Source organism: Myodes glareolus, chromosome 6 (assembly GCF_982192425.1).
Source record: "Myodes glareolus chromosome 6, mMyoGla1.1, whole genome shotgun sequence".
NCBI lineage: Eukaryota > Metazoa > Chordata > Mammalia > Rodentia > Cricetidae > Myodes > Myodes glareolus.
In genome coordinates this window covers 19,496,757-19,519,699 of record NC_142031.1, presented here as the reverse complement: position 1 = coordinate 19,519,699, position 22,943 = coordinate 19,496,757, and the positions used below count along the sequence as shown (strand labels likewise).

The 22,943-nt window shown below is 49.4% G+C and overlaps 1 protein-coding gene and 1 long non-coding RNA gene across 7 annotated transcripts in view; one reads left to right on the top strand and one right to left on the bottom strand.

Moving 5' to 3' along the window:
• Positions 1 to 22,943, bottom strand: part of Nipal3 (NIPA like domain containing 3) — a 40,544-nt gene that overhangs the window by 4,515 nt on the left and 13,086 nt on the right. For 3 of the 6 annotated variants that reach the window (XM_048443197.3, XM_048443195.3, XM_048443196.3), the window contains exons 4-11: positions 21,053 to 21,224; positions 18,739 to 18,798; positions 15,168 to 15,313; positions 11,071 to 11,167; positions 8,047 to 8,182; positions 6,341 to 6,429; positions 5,308 to 5,371; positions 3,304 to 3,398 (exon numbers count right to left, since the gene is read on the bottom strand). In XM_048443197.3, the coding sequence (XP_048299154.3) occupies positions 3,304 to 3,398; positions 5,308 to 5,371; positions 6,341 to 6,429; positions 8,047 to 8,182; positions 11,071 to 11,167; positions 15,168 to 15,313; positions 18,739 to 18,798; positions 21,053 to 21,224 (859 nt within the window). Of the gene's footprint in view, positions 1 to 1,638; positions 1,776 to 3,303; positions 3,399 to 5,307; positions 5,372 to 6,340; positions 6,430 to 8,046; positions 8,183 to 11,070; positions 11,168 to 15,167; positions 15,314 to 18,738; positions 18,799 to 19,411; positions 19,434 to 21,052; positions 21,225 to 22,943 lie in introns of those variants that run through there. The other 3 variants (XM_048443200.3, XM_085690505.2, XM_048443201.3) reach the window with 3 other exon arrangements.
• On the top strand, positions 19,606 to 20,377 carry LOC125406300 (uncharacterized). Its single transcript, XR_007233865.3, has 2 exons — positions 19,606 to 19,745; positions 19,923 to 20,377. It is a non-coding gene; the product is annotated as an uncharacterized LOC125406300 (long non-coding RNA).

The window sequence follows — 22,943 nt, the reverse complement described above, 5'->3', positions numbered from 1 at the left end:
CGGCCTGGCACACCCTCTGCACTGGGCTAACACCACACGGCTGGAGACCAACACCAGCAGTGATGCCTGTGGCTGAGGTGTGCTGGTATTTAGAAGGTAACATATGCTGTTTCAAATGTTCACCCAGTTTTGTCTCATCTGATCCTTAAGGCCACAGAGAAGGAACAGAGAGCCACAGCTGCCGAGAGGCAGTGGCAGGGTTTAGCACAAGTTTGTTTAAACTCAAAAGCCTATGTTCTTAACTGGAGTGGGTATGGGCTGCCTTACAGACTGACCTTAATCCCTAAACAACCTTAGGACAGAGAGAAACTAGTACCCTCACGTCCTGGATAATAAAACAGGTTTGCTAGGGGTATCTACTAGGGGTCTTAGGTTTGGCTTGGGGGGGCCTGAGGAGGGCTCAGGATTTGACACTGTTAGGAAATGGGATACTTCTGACCTTATTGATTCTTTTTGAGAAGACTGGACAAGGCTCAGGCTGTGGTATAAATCAGCATTCACTGGTGCTCCAGCCAGATTAGGAACAGCACCTCCGCTTTCTGTGGTTTGGACAGTGGCCATACTTGGTCTATGTTCAGACACGGTAACAGAGTGTTCCTGTCCATGTAGACACCCATCCAGGCGAGCATGGCTCGACTGCTGAGGCTCTGAGGAGTGGTTTCTAGTGGGCCAAGGACCACAGAGCCCGTGGGGGCTGCCTTGATCCTGACGGCCAGGGCTGCTGTTCTCTTTATCCACCTAGGAAAGCCCCGCCAACTGTGATGTATCCTGAAGTCCTGGAATCTAAAGATACCAAACCAGACAGGCAAAGGCCAGATCCCATGGCCAGAGAAAGCAAGTAACTGGAGAAGTGGCTCTGTTGAGGACCATGCCAGTCATGTGCTGAAATCCTGAATATGTGTGTGTGTGTGTGTGTGTGTGTATGTGCGCGTGTGTGCATGTGGGGGCTGGAGGTTGATGCTGAGTGTCTTCCTTGATCACTCTCTGCTTTAGATTATCTTGAGCCAGGGTCCTTCACTGACCCTTGAGCGCACTGATTAGTTACACTGCCCCGCCAGCACTAAGACTCCAGATGCATGCTGCTGGGCCAGGCTTTTACGCATGTGGGTGCTGGGGATCCATGGGGCCACACACTTGCAGAGTATGCACTGAGCCATCTACCCAACCCCAAAACTTCAAAGTTTTGAAAGAAAAATGGAAGCAAAAGCAAAGCTAGTCAGGCATCTACTACATCCCAGGCACTGTGCCCACAGCCTTGACACATGCATCCCATGACCCAGAGATAAGGGGTCCCCGTTTATGAGTGAGGATGAGAGGTCTCGAAACGTCTTATGGGGGGAAGGTGGCAGAGTTTGAATCTGAATCGAGCCATGTGAACTCTACGTGAACTCAACTGCGATAGGACAGGGTCTTCGATCTTCAATGCCTCATTTCCTACTGAGGTCATAAGGTAAAAGAGCCACACCCACAAACTGGTCATAGAATCCTGGCTTCTAGGATCAGCCGACGTCACCCCCTACTTCCCATCAGAGAAGTGTACGTATGCACACAGGAACATGTGTATGGACAGACACACAGTTTATAAACACACAGACACACGGGGACATACATATACTCGCACACAGAGTTGACACCTCACCTATCTGGGATTCAGCTATCCAGCGCCCTCATCTATCCGGAACACAGCCGAGAGACAAGGAAGTAAGCAGAAGAGGCATCTGAGCAGCCAGGTTCGACGTTAACACAGTCCACGCACTGACAGCCCGAGCCCTGAACTGCCAGGAGAAACCTCAGGGCCCCACTCAGCCACTCTGCATTTATCCACACGTGGCTGAGTCGGGCCAAATGAAAATGCTGACATGGGATTCTCTACTCCTACTCAGGCAGGCTGGCCACAGCAAGCAGGGTAGATGGCAGCTTAGCAGAGCAAGATAAAACAGACAGACCAGTAAGCGGATGCGGCTGGGGCCACTCGACACAGGAGCACATCAGTCAGTCCTGAGAACACACTTGGGTCAAGGCATCAAAACCTAAAAGCTGAGTCATGCTGCTATGTAGCCCAGGTTGGCCTTGAACTCATGATCCTCCTGCCTCAGCCTCCCAAATGCTGGGGTTTATAGGTGCACACCATTAGGAGTGTTTAAGAACTGCTTTGGATGAGGGAGTATTTTATGTGGCTGACATACTTTGTTTATAGATTCCGTGACTGGAGGATGAGTGATTATGTTGTGGAAAAGTAGAAGAAAATGCAGGCATGGCCTGGTGCCCAGCCTACCTGGCATATTGCACCTCTGTGTAAGAAGCATGGCACACCATGCTCATGAAGTCAAAAGACTGAATTCTGAAGTAGCGCGAGTAGCCGGTAGCTGGCCAGGGGATGAGTCTGAACGACTTTAATGAGTTTTTCCTGTATAGAGACCTTGGTGGTGTGGGTGCTCACGGCCCAGTCCGCGGTTATGTGCTAAGCAATCACAGTAGTCTTCCACCGTATAAAATCCACTAAAGCAGATGCTGTTCCCTGAAACCGTCTCCGGAGTGGTTTATCTCTGTGCCCTTTCCTGACCCACGGGCACTGCTGTCTTGTTGGGGGATGTCCCGGTAATGGCGGCAGAGAAAGTCCCATCTCACGCATTTAAAATAAAGATGATTTTTGGGTTTGAGTGGTCATGTTAGTGGTCATTAGTAGCTGGAAGAATTTATATCAGCTAACTTAACCCAGGCTAGTCCAGTCTTATCTTCCCACTCAGTTTTCCTAGCTCACCACAATCCCCACACCTCCCTACCACCTTGTGTGTGGCCCACTGCTAAGTGGTTCTAGCCAAGGCTAAACACCATCTGAGCTTGAGTTCCCAGTGTGAGCCCTCAACTCCCTGGAAAGTACGGTGGGGCAGGATCGAGGTTAGTTTGGATTCGTTCATGTTAATTTTCTTTCTCGCTGACCTCTCTCTCTCTCTCTCTCTCTCTCTCTCTCTCTCTCTGTTTGCAGGCTCAGGTCCTGGTGCTGCTGATTGGAGCCACACTTGATGTTAAGTTGGGGTTTTCTTTCCAAGACCCTGTGACAGACCTGGGAACTGGCAAGGGGTTCTCAAGGCCAACTGAGGTGCCTCAGCTGTCAGTTCCTCATTTGAAGGAAGAGCTTGAAAGCGATACAAACCAACAAAAAACAGGGCTAGAACTCACACCACAGCACACCTGTCCTGCACTGCGCTTCCTACACCAAAGTAGCAGTCACTCTACATCACCCTACAAGAGCAGCCAGCAGGGCACGGGGAGGGAGGAGAGGAAGGGGCGGGGCTTCGTTACCTGGCATGGCATCCATGGAAATATAGGGCTCAAACGGAATGGCCTTCTTCCTGTTTCGCGTGATTAAGAACACACCCAGGAAGGCGATGAGGCACCTGAAGACCAGAGAGGAAGAGGAGAAATGAGACCAGGAGCAACCACGAGGAGGGGACTTAAGGGCAAGTGGCTGAGCGCCAGCTAAAGAGAGCGGAGACCACAAGGCCTGCAGCCAGCAAGAGGCACTGTGCATATTAATAGCTTGGGGGCAGGACAGGGGGCAGGGGCCACACGTCCAGAGTCTCCACAAACTGGATTCTATAGTGATATTTTATTTATGCTTTAATAAACAAAGTTTGTCTAAAGATCAGAAGGACAAAGCTAAGCCACTAGATAGAGATCAGCAGTGGTGTCACACACCTTTATTCCCAGGATTTGGGAGACAGAGGCAGAGGGATCTCTGTGAGTTCAAGGCCACCCTGGGCTACACAAGATCAAGGCAGAAACAAATCCAGGTGGTGGTGCCTCACACCTTTAAGCCCAGCACTAGAGGGAATATAAAATGGGAGGAGACAGAGACTTAGTCTACTTGGTCTACAGTCACCCAGCCTCGGTAGAGGTAAACTCCTCTAGTGGCTTGGCTATTTTGTTTTTCTGGTTTTCGGTTGAGCCCCAATATCTGTTTCTGGGATTTTATTATTTGTGCTACAGGATTCAGAGTTGTCTAGAGTCTTCCAGGGAATTTTGTAGCGTGTGGCTCATCCACTTTCCTACAGTTAGTGTTCTCAAAAGCATGCCCTTTAGAAAGCTGTATTTTTTTAAAAAAAACTAAAAAATTTGCTTTTATTTTATTTTATTTTTTGGTTTTTCAAGACAGCCTTGGCTCTCCTGGAACTTGCTCTGTAGATGAGGTTGGCCTCAAATTTGCCTGTCTCCCTAGGGTTGGGGTACTGGGATTAAAGGTATGAGCCACTACCACCTAGCTCTAAAAAATTTCTTTATGATTTGAGTACAACTGGTATAAAAGTCTAGCAAAATGACAATGAATATACTAGAAAGTCCCTGTGTCTTTCTCTCTTGCGCGCGCGCGCGCACACACACACACACACAGTACACTGCTCTGGCTGGCCTGGAACTTGTTATGCAGATCAGGATGACCTAAACTCACCGATTTACCTGTTTCTGCTCCACCCGCCACCCCAGAGCTGGGATTAAAGGTGTGCGCCATCCCACTCGGTTTTCTTTTCTCTCAGTGTATGGAAAGAAGCAGTTCCTCAGAATCAAGGTGCGGTTTACAGGCAGTGATGCAGAGATCCCAAGAGGAAAGATGGGCAGTCTCTATTCACGTGTGTGTATGTTTGTTCGCCTCCCAGGTCAAGATCGAAAGACTTCCATCCCCAGAGCAGTGGTTCTCAGCCTTCCTAATGCTGTGACCCTTTAATACAGTTCCTCATGTTGTGGTGACCCCCAACCATAAAATTATTTCATTGCTACTTCATACTGTGGTTTTGCTAGTAGTATGACTAATAATGTAACTACATGGTATGCTGGAGATATGATATGTGACCCCTGTGAAAGGGTCATTCAATCCCCATAGGGGTTGTGAACCATTCATTGTTCTAGACGATTCTAAGCAGCTGTGGGTAACCCTGAACTGATCCTCCAGCCTCTATCTTCTGAGCACTGGGATTAGAAGTGAGTGCCCCACTGCCTGGTTTCATTCATTGTTGTGGATGGAACCTAGGGTTTTAGGCATGCTGGGCAGGAACTGAACCAAATATGCCCCAGCCCAGCTTCCCGGAAGGAACTCGGTGCCTCTTCTCTTCATGCCCCACCATGCCTGACTTCTCTCCCCATGAGTTACATTTATCAGAAATGACAAGAGGAGAGAAGGCTGCAGGCCTTTGGGGGAGCCAGCTGCTCACTTTTGGAGCCAGCACCCTCCGGCTAGCAACTCTCTCTGACTCCAGAACCACAGATGAAGCAATAGGTCAGGGGCAATTCCTGGCTAGACAGAGTGGGACTCACCCCAGGGCAAACATACAGATGTGCAGCGCTTCCTCCCCGAGGAAGTCCAGATAGAAGATTGCACCTGCGGCAGCCAGGGAGAGAAGAGATCTCGGTCATTTCCAGACCTGCCCTATGCTCACCCCGGGTAGTGCTACCTCTGCTATTTGCCCTTCCTTGCAGGGTACCAAAGTGACCGAAAACACTAGGGCTAACTCGTTTGGAGGTGACTGTCCTATGAGGCTCTTTATATTTCCATATTCAAACAAACAAAGAAACTTTTGAGACAATATTCAATTGCTCCAAATAGCAAAGTTCCATATATGCTTCTTCATATCTCATCCCCATCATTAACCACAGGTCATGATAATTGAACAATTGATAATTGATAATTTCCTGCCTCAGCTTTCCAAGTGCTAGAATTACAGACTCTAGCCACCACACCCTGGTTTGTTTGTTTGTTCCTTCATCTCCTCATGTCCCCACTTCTTTCTATTTATTTATTTTTTTTTCACAGACTCTGGCCACAAGTAGCCCAGGCTGGCCTCAAGCTCCTTATGTAGTCAAGGATGGCTTTGAACTTCTCATTCTCCTTCTTCTACCGCCCAAGGGCTGGGATGACAGGTAAGGTGTGCATAGCCAGACCTGGTTAAAGCAGCACGGAGGGTGGAACCAGGGTTCTGTTCACACCAGGCCAGCACTCTACCGATGGAACCATACCCTAGCCCCGACGACCTACACTGTTGGAGAAGCCCTGCCCAGGACCCACAGCAGGAGGAACGGGGGATGTTTGGATCATACATATTGCAGTTCTAGAGAGGAAGTGTTATTAGACGTGTAAAACCAAGGCTTGGAAGGTAGGTGGTTATTCCCTGAGCCACACGGTCGGCATAACGACTGTCGGAATGCAAGCCTTCCAAATCTCACGCCCTCCACGAAAACCACAGGCAGATCCAGAAAGCAGAGTCAGCTGAGAGGTAGGCCCCCACCCCCACCCAGGAACAATGTCCCTCTGCTTAGGCAGGACACAGATACCCAATAGGGCTACTCTCACCTGCTGTGATGGCTGCCGTGGTGGACAGGATGTAGCCTACGCTGGCGATCAAGGAGGAGTCATAGATCTGAGAGGCCTGACTCAAAAACCTACAACACACAGGTACTTGGGTCAGTGGGCTAAGGGGGTAAGAGAGGAACTTGGGGTACAAGGCAAGGCATGGGAAGGGTTTCTAGGTCTATACAAATGGACTCTCTCTGTTACAGAGTGCTGGGTACCTCAAGATTTGAGGTCTGAGCTTGGCCCACAGACTGAAGCCCTTCTGCAGGATACCTCTGACTGTGTGACTGGAGCCATGGCCACACCCTTTTCCTCATGTCTGGTCCCCACCTCACTGAACAGAGCTTCTCCTGGGTCCACACACAGCCCAGGACAGTCTCATGGGACTTGTCACAGCCAGCCCAATGTTATGATTCCTTAAAATACTAGAAACATGTTAGTGGTTACTGCAAGAACGGGAGAAAGAAAGGGAAAGTCAGCTCCTAATTTGTCTGTGGCGGACAGCACCTTCATGTGGGAACTGAGCCTCTGTCCAATTCCCCGTTGACATCCCAGTCAGCACTGCACAGCTGCCCACAGGAACACTAGCCGCTATGCTAACTCTGTCTGTGCACAGGCTGTATCCCTGAGAGCTATGTGGGGGACTGTGGCTTTGCGTGCTGGGAGACTGTCCTGACTGGGAGACCATATGTTCCTAAGAGGCGGCAGTAGTCCCTAGTTGCCTGTGTGACCCTGATCTCTCAGCACCGAACCTGTGTACTGGGCAAAGGTTCTCCTTGGGAGGGCTATAACAGTGTCGAGGAACTAAAAGTCCTGATAGTCAAACGGTTGCAGTGACAAAACTTATGACGTGTGTGGACGCCAACCTGGGGCGCTTCAGGCAGACCTGTGGGTCTCAGCTGCAGACGGTGAAGCTGAACCCCAGAGCAGCCTAGTGGGACTTGGAGGAGCAGATGCAGAGGGGCTCAGACTGGGAACCTGATGCTTAAGTTCAGCCCTCAATCTATCACGTCCTAGCTTTAATCTCCCTCTGCCCCCAAACACGGGACAGACAATACCATCTCCAGCCCCGCCCCCCAGGGTGCTGTGAGCATAGGTGATCCAAAGATGGGAGCCTACACCAGCAGCAGCTGCTGTGATGGCCCTCAAGATCAGGAGGCTAGTGGGTGCTGAGCTCAGGCTAGACCTAGGAACCTGCCACCTTGAATCCTTCTGACTGACTGACTCGGGTTGTCACCTATAATATTCACAGAGTGCCACTCCCTTCTAGTCCTCTGGTAGGAAAGGCTCCAGGACTCAGAGGGGGCAGGACTGAAGCCTGCTCTCAGGATTGCAAGGCTTCACATCACCCATACGCAGAGGAAGAAACGAGTGTGCCCTCTTTTCTCTGTGAGGACCTGGGGCAGAGTTCTCAAGGACAGGAAATGACAACTCTGTTTCTCCAAGTAGACAAGCAAGCGCCTCCTTGGTGACGGCAAGCCTTCTTCTCCAGTTCCCATAGGGCAGATGACAGGCTGCTTCTTATACTTTGAGCACTCGGGACAGGGCAGGGTGTGTGTGTGTGTGTGTGTGTGTTTGGATTCCACTCCCCGCTCCATGAGTTTATCTCCACCCTGATGCTAAACTGGCTCCCTATATGTTCTGGCTGTCCTACAACTTCAGAACCAAATGGAACCAGGCCCCAGAGTGGAGGAAATGCAACGCACGTGGCCTGATAGACGGCAGTGGCCACCATGCACACGAACATCACGTAGAAGATCGGGTAGTCCAGCTGCAAGTTGCCTTGGATGGACAGCACCAGCATCCCGGACACAGCCTTGACCGTCACCACCGTCATGGAACCTGTGGAGAGCAAGCAAGGTCCTGAAAGGACTCGGGGACAGAGGTGGGAGGTTCACGGAGCTCCCGTGAGACACCATTGGATAGGTCTACTTTGCCCAGGACTCCCTTATCTGGGCTAACAAGTCAAACGGAGGGATGTGAGGTGCCCACGGCTCTTTCCAAATATCACTTCACTGTACCCTAATGGGCAGCAAGTTCAGATCTCTGCCCCAGACTACATGACAGTGGGCGGGAAATGGCTCTCTGAACAGACACGCAAACTTCCCCTGAGCACTGACTTCATGGTAATCCCAGGATAATAGGTGAGGAAAGAACTCAGGAATCGAAGCTTTATAATGCTCAATCACGTGTATTTCCTGTGGGTTTAGGGGTTGGAGAGATGGCTCAGGGGTTAAAAGCACTTGCTGCTCTTTTAGGGTATGTGAGTTCAATTCCCATCACCTACATGGCAGCTCACAACCATCTCTAAGTTCAGATTCTGGGGATGTGACACCTCTTGTAGCCTTCATGGAAATCATACACACATAGAGGCCAGATTTTGACATAGGGTGTCTTCTAGTTGTTTTTCCATTTATTTATTTATTTTAAAAAAGACAATTTTTACTGAATCTGAAGCAGTCCATTTGGTTAGGCTGGCTGGCTAGTGAGCACTGGGGATCCTCCTGTCTCTGCCTCCTTAGTGCCAGGATTATAGGTGCAACAGCCTATACCTGGCTTTTTTTGTTAGTTTTGTTCTTTTTTTGAGATAGGGTTTCTCTGTAGCTTTGGAGCTTGTCCTGGTGCGGTAGACCAGGCTGGCCTCGAACTCACAGAGACCCGCCTGCCTCTGCCTTCCAAGTGCTGGGATTAAAGGCGTGCGTCACCACCGCCCAGCTTTTTATGTGAGTTCTGGGGGTCCAAATTCGGACTTTCAAACACTCTACTGATTGAGCCATCTCCCAAGCTCCTTCCATATATATATATTATATATATTTTTTTTACTCCAAGAAGTCTCTGGTATTATGTACCTTTATGCATATGCAAATTCATATCCAATGTATCTTTACATCAAAATTATAACAAGTATTTATATGCTATGTATGCACATGCACACTAGATGGTAGAAAACACATAGGGAAACATTAACGACTTAAAAGATGGAAGGGAAATGGCGTAAGTTCTGTTTTCTTCCTGTACATCTCATGACTATCGTGGCCACCTTGTTACAGACACCCACTGCTGCTGGCTTTCAAGTGGCTTCAGCTCCCAAAGTGTCACATCCCCTGCCAAACTGGAGTTAGGAAAAATGACCGGGGTAAGGGACAGAGGAAGCCACAGCCCCGACTGAACTGCATTGCTTCCCCTCTGTCAGCTGCCTCAGTAGCTTTCTCCTGCCAACAATCCAGCACACGGTGCCCTCTGGGTCCCTCGGCCATTGCACTGGTCTGCAGGCACGGGAAGCCATGGAAGTCACGCTTGCGTCACCAAACTGTCCACACTACCAAACAGCAGATGGGCCATGAACGACGGCATGTTGATGACTTATGTACTAACCACCATAAACAAAGTCACAAAGGGACGGGAGACTGCTTATGCTGCGATAGGAATGTTATGTTCAAACGAGCCAGTTATAGAAAGGCCTCATAGGGCCAGGTGTGCAGTGTGCGCCTGTAATCCTAGCACTCAGGAGGCTGAGGCAGGAGAATCAAGAGCTTGAGGCTAGTTGTCTACAAAAGAAGATTTTTTTTTCCTAAGCTGAAGATGTTTCTCAGTTGAGAGAGGGTTTGTCTAGCATGCACAAAGCCCTGGGCTCAGCCACCAGCACCACCTAAACAGGGTGGGATGTAATCCCCACACTCAGGAGCTGCCAGCGGGAGGTGACAACACAGGGATTTCAAGGTCAGCCTGGAATACCCGGGACACAGTCTCGATACAAACAAATGAAGAGCCACATTAGGATATAATTCCAGTTATATAAGATGTTCACAAAGATGCATTTATACACAAAAGGGAGATTAGTGGTCGCCTGGGGCTGGGGAGAAGGGGGATGGGAGTCACTAGTACTGAGTACAGGGTTTATTTTTGGGGTGTTCTACAATTAGATTGTGGTTGTGTGAGTTTATGACTATAGGAAACCCCACTCAAGGCTTCCCTCGAGCATAAGAACCACATGGCATATGAATTCTATCTCAATAAAGCTGTTTTAAAAAGTAGATCAGAATAATGCTAGCCTGTGTTCAGTGACATCTGCATGGTTTAGGGGGACCTGTCATCGAGGTGGGACGGGGAATAACATGTGGGTACCTCTGCCGATATCAGTTCACCGTCCTCCCAACACTGAGGACATTTTCCTTGTCCGTTTTAGAGTGTTGTATAGAGGAGACACCAGACGGAAAGCCCTTTCTGCTCTGTTAGACACTGAGTGACTAGCAGCACCTTTGCCTCAGACTGAAGGCCATCTCCCGTCTCAGCACCCATTCCTTGAAAGAAAGGAAAACCTGTCTGTTCCTGTTCCATACCTGCCCTCTGACCTCACAGCCCTTTGAGGATACTGCTGGACAGCTCTGAGGTGACCTCTGACCTCACCTAGCTTACCCTCCTTCCATTCCTTCTCCTGACGAGTCACTGCCCACACTCAGATGGCTGTGGTCCATGTGTTTGCTCACTTTTCTCTTGCTGAAGATGGTCCTCTCTGAGTCACCACTGGGCCTTCAGTTCTGGGCACTTGGAAGACTCGAGATTTGAGCCAGAGTGTTAGAAGCCACCTCGGTCAGCCAGGCCCTGCTCCCTGTGGCCACCTGTAGTGTGATCGCCTTGAACTGGCCTCAGGCAGCTTCTGTATGCAGAGCTGACAGCCTTGAGCAGGGTCACCAGGGGTGACAAAGCCCCATCACCCAGAAACCGCTTACCAAGCAAGGCCACCAGGAGGAGAATCACAATGATGCTGTTGGCGTTCTTCTCCTTGTAGAAGTACAGCAGCAGGCAGAACAGGATGATTGCCACCAGCTGTGGAGGACATCAGAGGTCACCAGGCATGTAGTCAAGAATGGAGTGTGTGTCCCCTGTCCTGACCACGTCCCAGTATGTGTGTAGCGGATCAGAGAAAGAAGCAGGCAACTGTTGGGCCCAGTGGCTGTAGGAGGAGCTGAGAGTTCAGGGTCGGCTCAGACTGCACAGTGAGTTCAAGCTGGCCTGGGGAACTAGGTCCTACCTCAAAATACGAAAAGTCAAAAGCGGCTGGTCAGACAAATCACAGAGCATTTTTCAGGGACATCCAGGCCCGGGGTTCTATACCTAATAAAAACTCAACCCAAACCAAACGACAACAAAGAAAGCAAAATGCCACCCCCAAGTGAGACAAATTTTTGGGGAACCATTTGGTTAAGTAACAGGAGCACTCTCTGTCACTAGGCCTCAGCCGGGCGCAACTTCCAGAAAGAAGAAGGCAGCTGCTGGGTTCCTGAAATCCTGGCACTTGGGAGGCAGAGGTGGGAGGCTTTGGAGTTATCAGCTAACCTGGGCTATGTGGTGAAGCTGTCTCAAAGTATAGAAGAGGAAGCTGAGTGGAATTTGGGAGTTGTAGGATGTAGTTGCATCTGTCTCTAAATTGCTTGCGTGACCCTAGGCAAGTCTAAACATCTCCAAATCCCTGCTGCCCCCACAGCAAAGCAGGGATGCCACCACTCACAGGGCAACAGTCAGCACTATGCTGCATGAACGCTGCCCACAGGCCAGACGCCACTCCCAGCATGGCCATCGTGTTCAGTTCCTTACACCAACACCGCACTGTGAAGTGGGGACCAACAGAACCCATGTAGCTGATGGCAGAGGCAGGATTTGAACCTGGGCACCTAAGGGCCAACATCCTTTCCCAATAGACGACGCTGTCTGGGGCTGGAGGCCTAGAGTCCTGCATGGAAAAGCGACTTCAGCAGCAGAAACTCCCTAGTAGCTAATTCCGAGCTTGCATTGGAAGACTGTTTCCTGGCCACCACCAGCCACCAGTCCTCTCTACCCCTTAGAGGCCTCGATGAGTGACAGTATGTCCCGTAAAATGAAGCCAGCCCTAGCACTTGGCATTGCTAAGAAAACTGTGATCATGGCTCAGCTCCCCTTGCCAACCCCAAACCCAGACTAAAGTCTGTTCATTCCCAGAACTAATGTGGGAACATCAACAGACATTTTAAAGTGAGATTTCAAGATGTCCTTGTAACTGGAGGCCATTAACTCAACATTAACTCAAGCTCTTCCATGTCCATGGTGTCCCGCGTTCCATCCGGTGAGGGCCAGTCTGGAAGTGAGTCTCGTGTTTTAGGAAGAAATTATGCACCCTCCACGAGGCTACTGGTGGGTATCCCATCACACATGTGCAGACTGACTCACTAACACTCCTGAGGCGGTGGGGAGGGCACCCCAACTTTCAGCTATTGCCTGACTCTTTGTGGCTCACCAGTGAATGTGAGGCCAGCACCTGGTGTTAAACCCTACAATGGCCGTGCATGTATAGGTGTCTCGGGAAAGACAGGAGTTGTGAGTCAAGCTCAGTGACCTTCCATACCATGATGCCCAGCATGTAGGAAACCCCCTAGAGATGCATTCTTTGAGTTTGATTCAATCCTGTCAGGCCTGGTGAAGCCACCCAGCCCTTCACAGAGCATCTTCCATACTCTGGGCGACTTCTTTGCAGCCTCATGCTGCACCCCAACAAACTTATGTCTTATCACTTTTGCTATTTCACAGAGAAGGAATGAGACTTGCCACACAGCACCCACAGGATTTGAGGCCAGCTCTCTCAGAGTGAGAGGCCCGTTTGGGGGTCAAGCTTCGCTAAAAGTTTCTGTTGGGGGTTGCTGGAGACAAGACCGATACAGCCCTGGACTCCAGGGATTCTGTCCTCTGTTTCCAGGGCTATCTGAGGCAAAAAGGTGCTCTGACCGCTCAGAGTTTCAATGTCTCCATCCATGAAACTGGGAGGAAAACAGCTTAAAGCCTTGTGAGAATGCGAGACATATTATAAACCCATTTTGCACTGTGTCGGCACGAGGCCAGCTCACAGCAAACGCTGTGTGAGCACCAGAGCTGTTCTCCTTTTAGTGTGTTTGTGTATCTGAAGTGGAGCTAGCACTGACGCGGGGGGAGGGGGAGAGCTCCGTCCTCTGGCTTCCTACCAGCTGTGTGATTGTGATACAGGGAAAAACAGCATTCTTAAATTGTTTAATTCTTAGTTTCAAAAAAGCCGTTTTAAATTTTAATTAACTATTATTTTTATTTTTTGAGACAGGGTCTCCAGGTCCAAGCTGGCCTTAAAAACTGGCTATGCAGCTGAGGGGGGTTTTGAACTCCTGATCCTCCTACCGCCATCTCCCAAGTGCTGAATTAGAGGTATGTGCCACCACCACACCCAGTCTATGTGGTGCTGGGGATCCAGCCCAGGGCTTCATGTATGGCAGGGAAGAACTCTGCCAACTGAGCCAAATATATATATATATTTCAAGACAGGTTAACAGTATAACAGTATTGGCTGTCCTGGAACTTGTTTTGTAGAGCAGGCTGGCCTCTAACGCACAGAGATCCACCTGTCTCTGCCTCCCGAGTGCTGGGATTAAAGGTGTGCACCACCACTGCCCGGCCTGGCATCTAGCTATATTTTTAACTCCTTCTTTTATTATAAAAACTTTTTCAGCTTACTTTTTATTTATTCTTTGTGATTTTCACTATATGCCTCAAATCCCACCCATTATCCCCAATAAAACAAATTAAAATTTAAGAGGGGGAAAAAAAGGAAGAAGGGGAACATTTTGCCATTGAAACTGCAGCATGACACAGTGAGTCACATATTTTTACATACGGTGTCTATTACAAAGAATCATTGGTCTGGATTGAGGCCCTGGTCTCTGCTACACTATTGAGGCTGGGACCTCACTGGGACTTCTCCTGGAAATCCTGTTGTTGCCCTGTGTTGTGGAAATCCTGCAGTCCTGATCTGCAGGACCAACTCCCCACTCCCTCCCCCACACACCATGCTCCAGCAGATCACAGATGGGGTGGATGTTGGGGTGGATCAACACATAACCCTGGTTCTGGGCCTGGGTGGTTGCAGGGTTGGTCAGCTCTCCCTTGTCCTCACCCCCAGGGTGAGCTCTCCAGCACTGCCCTGGTTAGTTCCTCCTTTGCAGCAGTGAGCAAGGTGTGGAGTTGGTTCTTTCCTACACTCAGGGTCGGCTGTCCCACACATACCCTCAAGGACAGTTCTACTGTGTTGCCCGAGCGTAACATAGGGGCCACTCTCCCAAGTGCCGCAGCTGATGGGGGCAGGGCCAGCTCTTCTATCTGCCTCAGGCATTGAAGGGCATTGATGGGCAATGCGGGGACATCGCCTCCATGCCACCACGTGACAGATGAGTAATGGGGACAGTCTCCCACGCTCACAACATTGTCATAAAATCTTTAAAAGCTAGACCCACTGGCACGGGCCTGTCATTTCAGCTACATGGAAAGATGAAGCAGGAGGATCAGGACCTTAAGGCCAGCCTAGGCTACACAGAGAGTTCAAGGGTAGCCTGGGCAACTTAGTGAGCTCCTGGGTCGAAATTTAAGAAGTAAAAAGAGAACCAGGAATGTATAGTTCAGTGGGGAACCTGCCTAGCATATGTGATGCCCCAGGTTCCATCTCTAGTGCCACAAAAAATAAAAATAAAATTAGATGCACGATGTTAAAATTTGGACACAAAGAGATGAAGTGGAAATGGAATCTACATCATAATTTCATCTTCCGGTGACAACTACCCAGAATCTGTTCCACCTGTCTTCACAGACACAGGCTGTGCGTACGCCTTCACAGTCCTCTGAAGACCCAAGCCTGGCAGTGACCGCAGATGGATTTGGATGGTACCCAGGACAGACATGGCCCCAGCATGCCATGTGTATCGGCATGTTCAACTGTGCCTCAGCGATCCCAACTGCTGGCCTTGGTCTGTTCAAGCAGAAGGATGGGACCTTCACTTACCATGTACAGGAGAAAAGGCCAGCTCACGAGGTGCCGGGCAATGTTCTCGCCTGTCATTTTCTCGTGACTATTGGGTGCAAATGTCACTAGCAGGTAGGTGCCCACGATCGCCAAACCACAGCCAACAAAGGACAAGACATAGCGCCCTGTGGGGAAGGAGGGAGGATGATCAGGGGTTCAGGGCATGAGTCAGGTGCATAGGGGGTCCTTGGCAAGTCAGGGCAGCCTTTGCCTTTGTCCTGGCTAGTTTTATCTCAACCCAACACAAGCTAGAGTCATCTGAAAATGAGGGATCCTCAACTGAGAAAATGCCTCCAAAAGATCAGGCTGCAGGAAAAACTGTAGGGGCGTTTTCTCAATTAGTGACTGATGGAGGAGGGTCCAGTCCATTGTGGGAGGGGCCACCCTCGCCTGGTGGTGGTCCTGGGTTCTATAAGAAGGCAGGCTGAGCAAGCCATGGGGAGTAAGTCAGTAAGCAGCACTCCTCCATGGTCTCTGCCATCAGCTTCTGCCTCTAGGTTCCTGCCCTGCCTGAATTTCGGTGCTGATTGCCTTCTGTGAAAGACTGTGGGTGTAGAAGCATAAGACAAACCCTTTGCCCCCCAACTTGCTTTCAGTTGTGCATTTCACCATAGCAACAGAAACCCAAACTCAGCCTGTGACAGGCGTCTGGCACTTTTTGGTTGTCTTTACTTCAAAAGAGCAACCTTCCTTAATGTCTTCTCCTAAGGTTTATTTATGTATTTTTATGTGTATGAGTGATTTGCCTGCATGTATGTGCACTAATGAGTACCTGGTGTTTTGGGGGGTCAGAAGGCATCAGATCTCCTGGAACTGGAGTTATGGACAGTTGTGATTCACCACGTGGGCCTTGGGAATCGAACCTAGGTCCTCTGCAAGACCACCAAGTGCTCTTAATCACTGAGCCATCTCTCCAGGTTCCCTTAATATGTGTGTGTTTAATTTATTGTTTACGTACTTGATTTGATTAATGTTTCCACAAAACTTTAAAATTTTGTATTTGGTTTGTACTGGTGTTTGGCCTGCAAGAAGTTACAGATGGTTGTGAGTTGTCATGTGGATGCAAAGAACCAATCCCAGGTCCTCTACAAGACCAGCCAGTGCTCTTACCCACTGAGCTATTTTTCCAGCACATTTTTTTTTGTTTGTTTGTTTTCTTTTTTTTTAAATATTTATTTATTTATTATGTATACAATATTCTGTCTGTGTGTATGTCTGCAGGCCAGAAGAGGGCACCAGACCTCATTACAGATGGTTGTGAGCCACCATGTGGTTGCTGGGAATTGAACTCAGGACCTTTGGAAGAGCAGGCAGTGCTCTTAACCACTGAGCCATCTCTCCAGCCCCATCCAGCACATTTTTTTAAGATTTATTTTTATTTATGTGTATGCCTATGTATCTGTATGTTACCTGTATGTGACACCGTGCTTCTTATGTTATTGGGGAGAGTTCATCCCGGCATCCTCACATATGCTTATCATGTATTTTGTGCACATCCACTCCCCTAAATGTCATTCCAAAAATTTTAACAAAACCAGGTGTGGTGGCACACACCTTTAATCCCAGCACTTGGGAGGCAGAGGCAGGCGGAACTCTGAGTTCGAGGCCAGCCTGGGCTACAGAGTAGGTTTCAGGCCAGTCAGGCTCACACAGAGAAACTCTGTCTTAAAAAAACCAAACAAAACCAAAAAACCTTAACAAAATTCTGTGCAGGTTGACATACACATGCACAGGGGAAGTGCTAGGTGAATTCTCACACTGGGCAGGGACACCATGCCCGTGTCCCCAGCACCCAAGACAGGTAAGGAGACATCAGGAAGGCCCCACCTTCCATCCCCAGAGCCTCCCACAGGGTGCCATGGCCCTGACTTTGAGCACCATTGAAGGCATAGACTGCTTTGGTTCTTACAGACACGGCCTTGTGTAGTTCCTTTGGTCACTCAGCATGGTGTTCATGAGGTCTGTCTGTACCAACTGGGTTCATTCATTCTTACAGCCGAGCAGTGACCCGTGTGACACTGACCCAAACACCTATTGTCTGCTGCTGGGCACATGTGTTTGTTGCCTGGGATTGTAGAGACTGTGTTGCTGTGGACATTCCTGTCTGTGTGAATCTCTATTGGGTATAAAGTATACAGTGGAACCCTGGACCACCGGGTAGGTGATGTTTGGTTTGATGGTTACCATGACATGGCTCTCCAAAAAAATGCCTGTAACAATTTATACTCCCATCAGTAGTGTGGAAGGGCTGTTTGTATGCTTGCTAACATGTAATGTATTGTAGTCATTCTGGGAGTGGGCTATGTTTCACTTTTTTTTTTTCAGTACCAGGAGTGGAATCCAGAACCTTGTTCACTAGGCAAGCTTCCCCAGTGAACCACACCCCTAGCCCCTGCGCTATGGTTCTAACGTGCACTTTACAGGGAAGTCCCAAGCCTAGAATCCCTTTATGAGCATGCTGAAAAGGAACTGAAACTCACTGTGGAATATTTGTTTAAATATTTTGAATACAGTGTAAATATGTGACTCTGCCTTAGGTGCCTTCTGATTGATTTAATAAAGAGTTAAATGGCCAACAGCTAGGCGGGAGGGATAGGAGGGATTCCCCAGAAGAGAGAGGAAGAGGAGAAGAAATCTAGGTGCGAAAGACACCACGGAGAGGCGAATGAGTCGAACACACAGAATGGGAGAGAGGTAAAAACCAAGCGGTAGAATGTAGATTAGTAAAAATATGGTTCATTTAAGTTATAAGAGCGAGTTTGTCAGGCCCACGCCAAGGCCGAGCTTTTCTAATTAATAATAAGTCTCTGTGTCATTATTTGGGAGCTGGTAGCCCAAAGAAAAATCCAACTACAAAAACTCTCCAAAGAAGACTCCACAGTCCAATGGGTAACTTTTAAGAATGACTGTTTCTTTTCCAGGCAGCTACTTAGCCTACTTGCAAGGAACAGACTCGGTGCTGTTGTTACTCTGCCCAGAATCCGGCCAGGGACCAGCATAGGGACCCAGGACACAGTGGAGGTCAAGAGCCCTGTGCCTCTCCCCTGGCATCCTGTCATACTCCAGAGGGGACGGTCCAGCCTAGGCACGGCCGGCTGTGTGCTAAGAGCTCTGATCTACGCAGCTGCTGAGGGAGGGCTCACTCTGTTTACTCCAGCAACCCTAAGCCTGGCTGTGTATCCCCAACACTCCAGCAGTTTCCTCCCTGTGAAGTTCTACGTCCTCAGTCCCACCACCTAGACGGGTGGTTCTCAACCTGTGGGTCATGACCTCAGGGTCATAGGGGTTGCATACCAGATATCCTGAATATCAGACATTTACAGTATGACTCATAACAGTAGCAAAATTACAGTTACAAAGTAGCAAGGAAATAATTTTACGGTTGGAGGGGGGTCACTGCAACATGAGACCTGTGTTAAAGGATTGCAGCATTAGTCGGAAGGCTTGGGGCACTTGACACTCACGTCCAGGAACATGGACCCCAAAGTGGGAGTGAGAGGTGGAGGGGCTGTCCATGGGGGGGGGAGGGCTGGCTCTATCAGAGACTTACTCACGAAATCCTTAGGTTTCCATTTTTCTTTGATGAATATGATTCCAATGATGGCGCTCGCTGGGAAAAAGCCAAGGAGAGAGAAGAGGAATAAGGTTGCTGCCAGGTGGAGGGGTGGCCCACCCACTCATGCCCTCTGGGTGGCTCATTTGCACGTGTCCCCCAGAGATCTTAACCTCTGAGCCAGCTCTTTGGCTCGACCCCCAAATCTTGTCACAGTTATTTACTTATTGATTTATTATGGTACTGGGTGTCAAAACCAGGACCTGGTCCCAATCAGGTCATCATTCTGTACCCCCAGGTCTCAGCCTCTGCGTTTGAAGCTGGTTTACTTACTCAAAATCAAAAACTAATATTTACAGTGTTGGTCCCTTGGTCATTTATTCTTCACTGTGAATGAAGGTTCCAAGAGGTCATTACAGACCCCAGCAGTGGACAAAACGATATAAATTTAACTATCGATGGGGGCTTGGCAGTGGCCTGAATGCAGGAAGCAATCCAGAAGATGATAGGAAAGACAGAGATGGCTAAAAGACTTGCCTTAACCAATGGCATTCAAACCACCTTAGAAGAAAACACTGGGAAAAGAAAAAATACTGGCCCGACCTAGTAGCTAAGCGGCAAGCACTTGCCCAGCACACACAAGGACCTGGGTTTCTCTCCAACACTTAACAGAAAAGATCCTGGGTGGAAAACCTCAGCACAGCTTCCGCAGTCAGGTGACCAGCCCTGCTTCACAAAGGAGGTTCTTCTAGAAGCAATGCGGAGATCCAATCAAGTTTTCCATTTTGTCAGTTTCTTATAACTGATAGTGGCTGCCTGCAGAGCAGAGAATTCTGAGGTCCAACCTAGGCAGTTGGGATTGATTAATGATGTCTGAGGTCCAACCTAGGCAGTTGTGATTGATTAATGATGTCTTTCCTGAGCCCAGGAGGGGCACAGTTACCACACATGCATCACGCACAGGCCCTCCCTGCGGTGAAGAGAACCTTAGGATTCAAGCAGACGTAAGACGCCAAGATTTGCTGTTTTCCTGAGAGCAGGGGAGAGTGGAGCTAGCAACATGGAAGGGGACACTCAAGATGAGCCCATTGTTCCGGCTCCTGGGCTATCTCTATTGGAATTGGATTTTATCTGTCACCTTGGGGCATTAAAGTTCTTTCATCTTTGGCCGGTTGGTTCAGGTGCTCTGATATGGAAATCACGGGAAAATGACACGTGGGAAAGGTAATGATGGCACGTGACTGGCCGGGAAAGACCTGAGCACCAACAGCGTTTCTCAGAGGTGCAAGACGGTGAAGAGATGAAAGCCGTAGGCCTTGCCAGTGTGAAGACACTTCGATGAAGGCTGAACTCCCTTCTGCAGTGGCCATAAAAACCATTGTAAAGAAAATGTTCTGAATCTTAAACACAGTCTGGAGACCCTGCTCGTACCCCTGCCTGCCACTGGTGACATGCACCTCACTTCCTCTATCTGTAAAATGGGTGCTACCAGTCAAGGCAGCCCCACAGAGTGCTCAGAGCTGGACCTGTGGGTGACACTGATGGCAGATGTTCTTACCAAAGCAAAGGTGCCTCTTTTTTTAACCAGCATTTACTTTTTAAAATACATTTTAAATTAAAATATAATCCCATTGCATCCCCTCTTCTGTTTCCTTCCCCCAAAGCCTTTCCATGTCCCCTGCTTCACTCCCTCTCAGAGTGATGCCACAAGAGTGTTCTCGTTTTTGTTTTTAATCTTTATTTTTGGGTGTGTGTATGGGTGTTTCACCAGCGCATAAATCAGTGCTTCACATATATGTTGTGTCTGAAGAGGGCAGGAGAGGGCATTGGATCTCCTGAGACTGGAGTTACAGTCCATTGTGAACTCCCATGTGGATGCTAGGAATCGAACCCGAGTCCTCTGCGTGGATGCTAGGAATCGAACCCGAGTCCTCTGCGTGGATGCTAGGAATCGCACCCGAGCACCTCTTCTGCAGGAACAGTCAGCGCTCCTAACTACTGAGCCACTTCTCCAGCTGCCAAGAGAGGTGCAGTTTTTTTGTTTTGTTTTTGAGGCAGGGTCTCTCTACATAGCCCTGGCTGTCCAAGAACTCACTATGCAGACCAGTCTGCCTCTGCCTCCCAAGTTCTGGGATTAAAGGTGTGCACCAGCATGCCTGGCCCCAATTGTGTGTGTGTGTGTGTGTGTGTGTGTGTGTGTGTGTGTGTGTGTGTGCGCGCGCGCGTGTGTTTATATGAGTGCTCCGAGCCTCGTGATGGTGCTCGGGTCACACAGACCATGGGTTCTGGGTGGCGAGAAGGCGGGGCTTACCTATCACGGAGACGGCACTGAGGGGCACGATGAGCGAGAGCGGGGCGAAGGCATAGGAGGTGAACACGCCCAGTTCTCCCAGCAGCAGCAAGAGCAGTCCTAGCCACCATGTCTTGGTCTTAAAGTAGGCCCGGGGGTCCTTGGAGCCTGCCAGGCGGATGTGGCAGTATTTCTAGAAGTCCAAGAAGGAATGCGATTTGACTAGATGTTTAACCAGGTGTTTAGAGAACATGAAAGACTCTGATGAAGGAATCCCAGCTAATACTGCACTTTTAAAAACCACACATGGGGGCCTGAGTTGGGTTTGGGGGTGACGTGGGTGAGACCTGAAAATGGACATTTCTTTGTGATTATGTGTACATATTCACATGTATGTAGATATGCATGCACGTGTGCGTAGAGAGTGAATGTTTACATGTATGTGGCTATGTACTCATGAGTGTGTGCATGTGTGTATGTGTGTGTGTGCGCGTGCGTGTGTGTATGTGTCCGTGTAGGCCAGAGGAAACAGTCTTTTGCCATAGTTTTTGAGACACAGTGACTCAGTGACCCCAGCTTGACACGCAGGCTAGGCTGGCTTGCCAGTGAGCCTGTCTCACCTGCCACCACCCTGGCACTGGTTTATACACGCACACTGCCACAACTGGCTGTTTTGACATAGGTTCTAGGAATGGAACTCAGGCCCTCAAGCCTACAGGACAGGAATTCACCCATTAAGCTATCGCTTCAGTCCCTTTCTTCCTCTTGAGACACTGGCTCATGTCACCCAGGCTGGTCTTGAAACTTCAAACCCTCAGGGCTGGAGAGATGGCTCAGGTGTTAAGAGCACATATGCCCTTACAGAGAACTCGGGTTTAGTTTCCAGCGCCCCTCGTGTGGCTCACAACTGTGCATAACTCCAGTTCCAGGGGATCTAATCTGATCCCCTCTTCTGACATCCACAGACACTAGACACACATGGCATACAGACACACAGACTGTCAAACACTCACATGCGTAAAAATAAATAAATAAATAGGAAAAAAAAGAAAAGAAATTAAAATCTTCCTGCCCCCAACCTCTTGAGTGCAGGGGTAACAGGCCATGTATACTGTGCCTGGGGCTCAGGGCGGGCCTCGGAGAACCACTGAGAAATCTAACCGAGGACATTTACTCACTGACTCCTATAGTGGTCGCCAGGCATGGGAACATTCTTGTCTCCTGGGACACATATGTACCAGTGCCCTAGGGCCTCAGGGGAGTTCCTCCAGATGCCAGCCTGCTGCACAGCACAGCTGTGGCTACCACCAGGCCAGGCACTGTGGGGGTTCTGTGGTAACTGCTGCCGTCCCTGTCCCTGAGACTCGAGGCACTGACAGTACTGGAATCAGAACTGAGGGTGATGGGCACCATGATGATCCCAGCAGCTGGAGGCACAGGGCAGCGTGAGACAAGACCTGGGCCTGTGGTTAAGATGTCACTGGTAGAGAGAAGGCTGGGGCTCAGCTGGGGAGACAGCACTATTAAAGAAATGTCTGCTGTACAAGCGTGAGTTTGGATCCTCACCATCTATGTGAAAAGCCAGGTACGGCAGTGGCTGCCTGTAATCCCAGCACTGGGGAGAAGGAGCAGGAAGTGGTTTTACTGGTCTCGCTATCCCTGAGCTCCAGGTTCAGTGAAAGAGCTTGACTCAAAAAAAAAAAAAAATATGGTGGGACTGGAGAGCCCACTCAGTGGTTAAGGGTAGTGTTGCTCCGCCAGAGGACCCGCTTTGGGTACCGCCCACAACTCTAGCTCCAGGGGAATCTGATGCCTCTGGACTCCGTAAGCACTCACACTTGTGTGCACACATCCCCTGCTGACACATAATTCAATGTGAAAGAAATCTTAACAAATAAACAGGGAGGAGAGC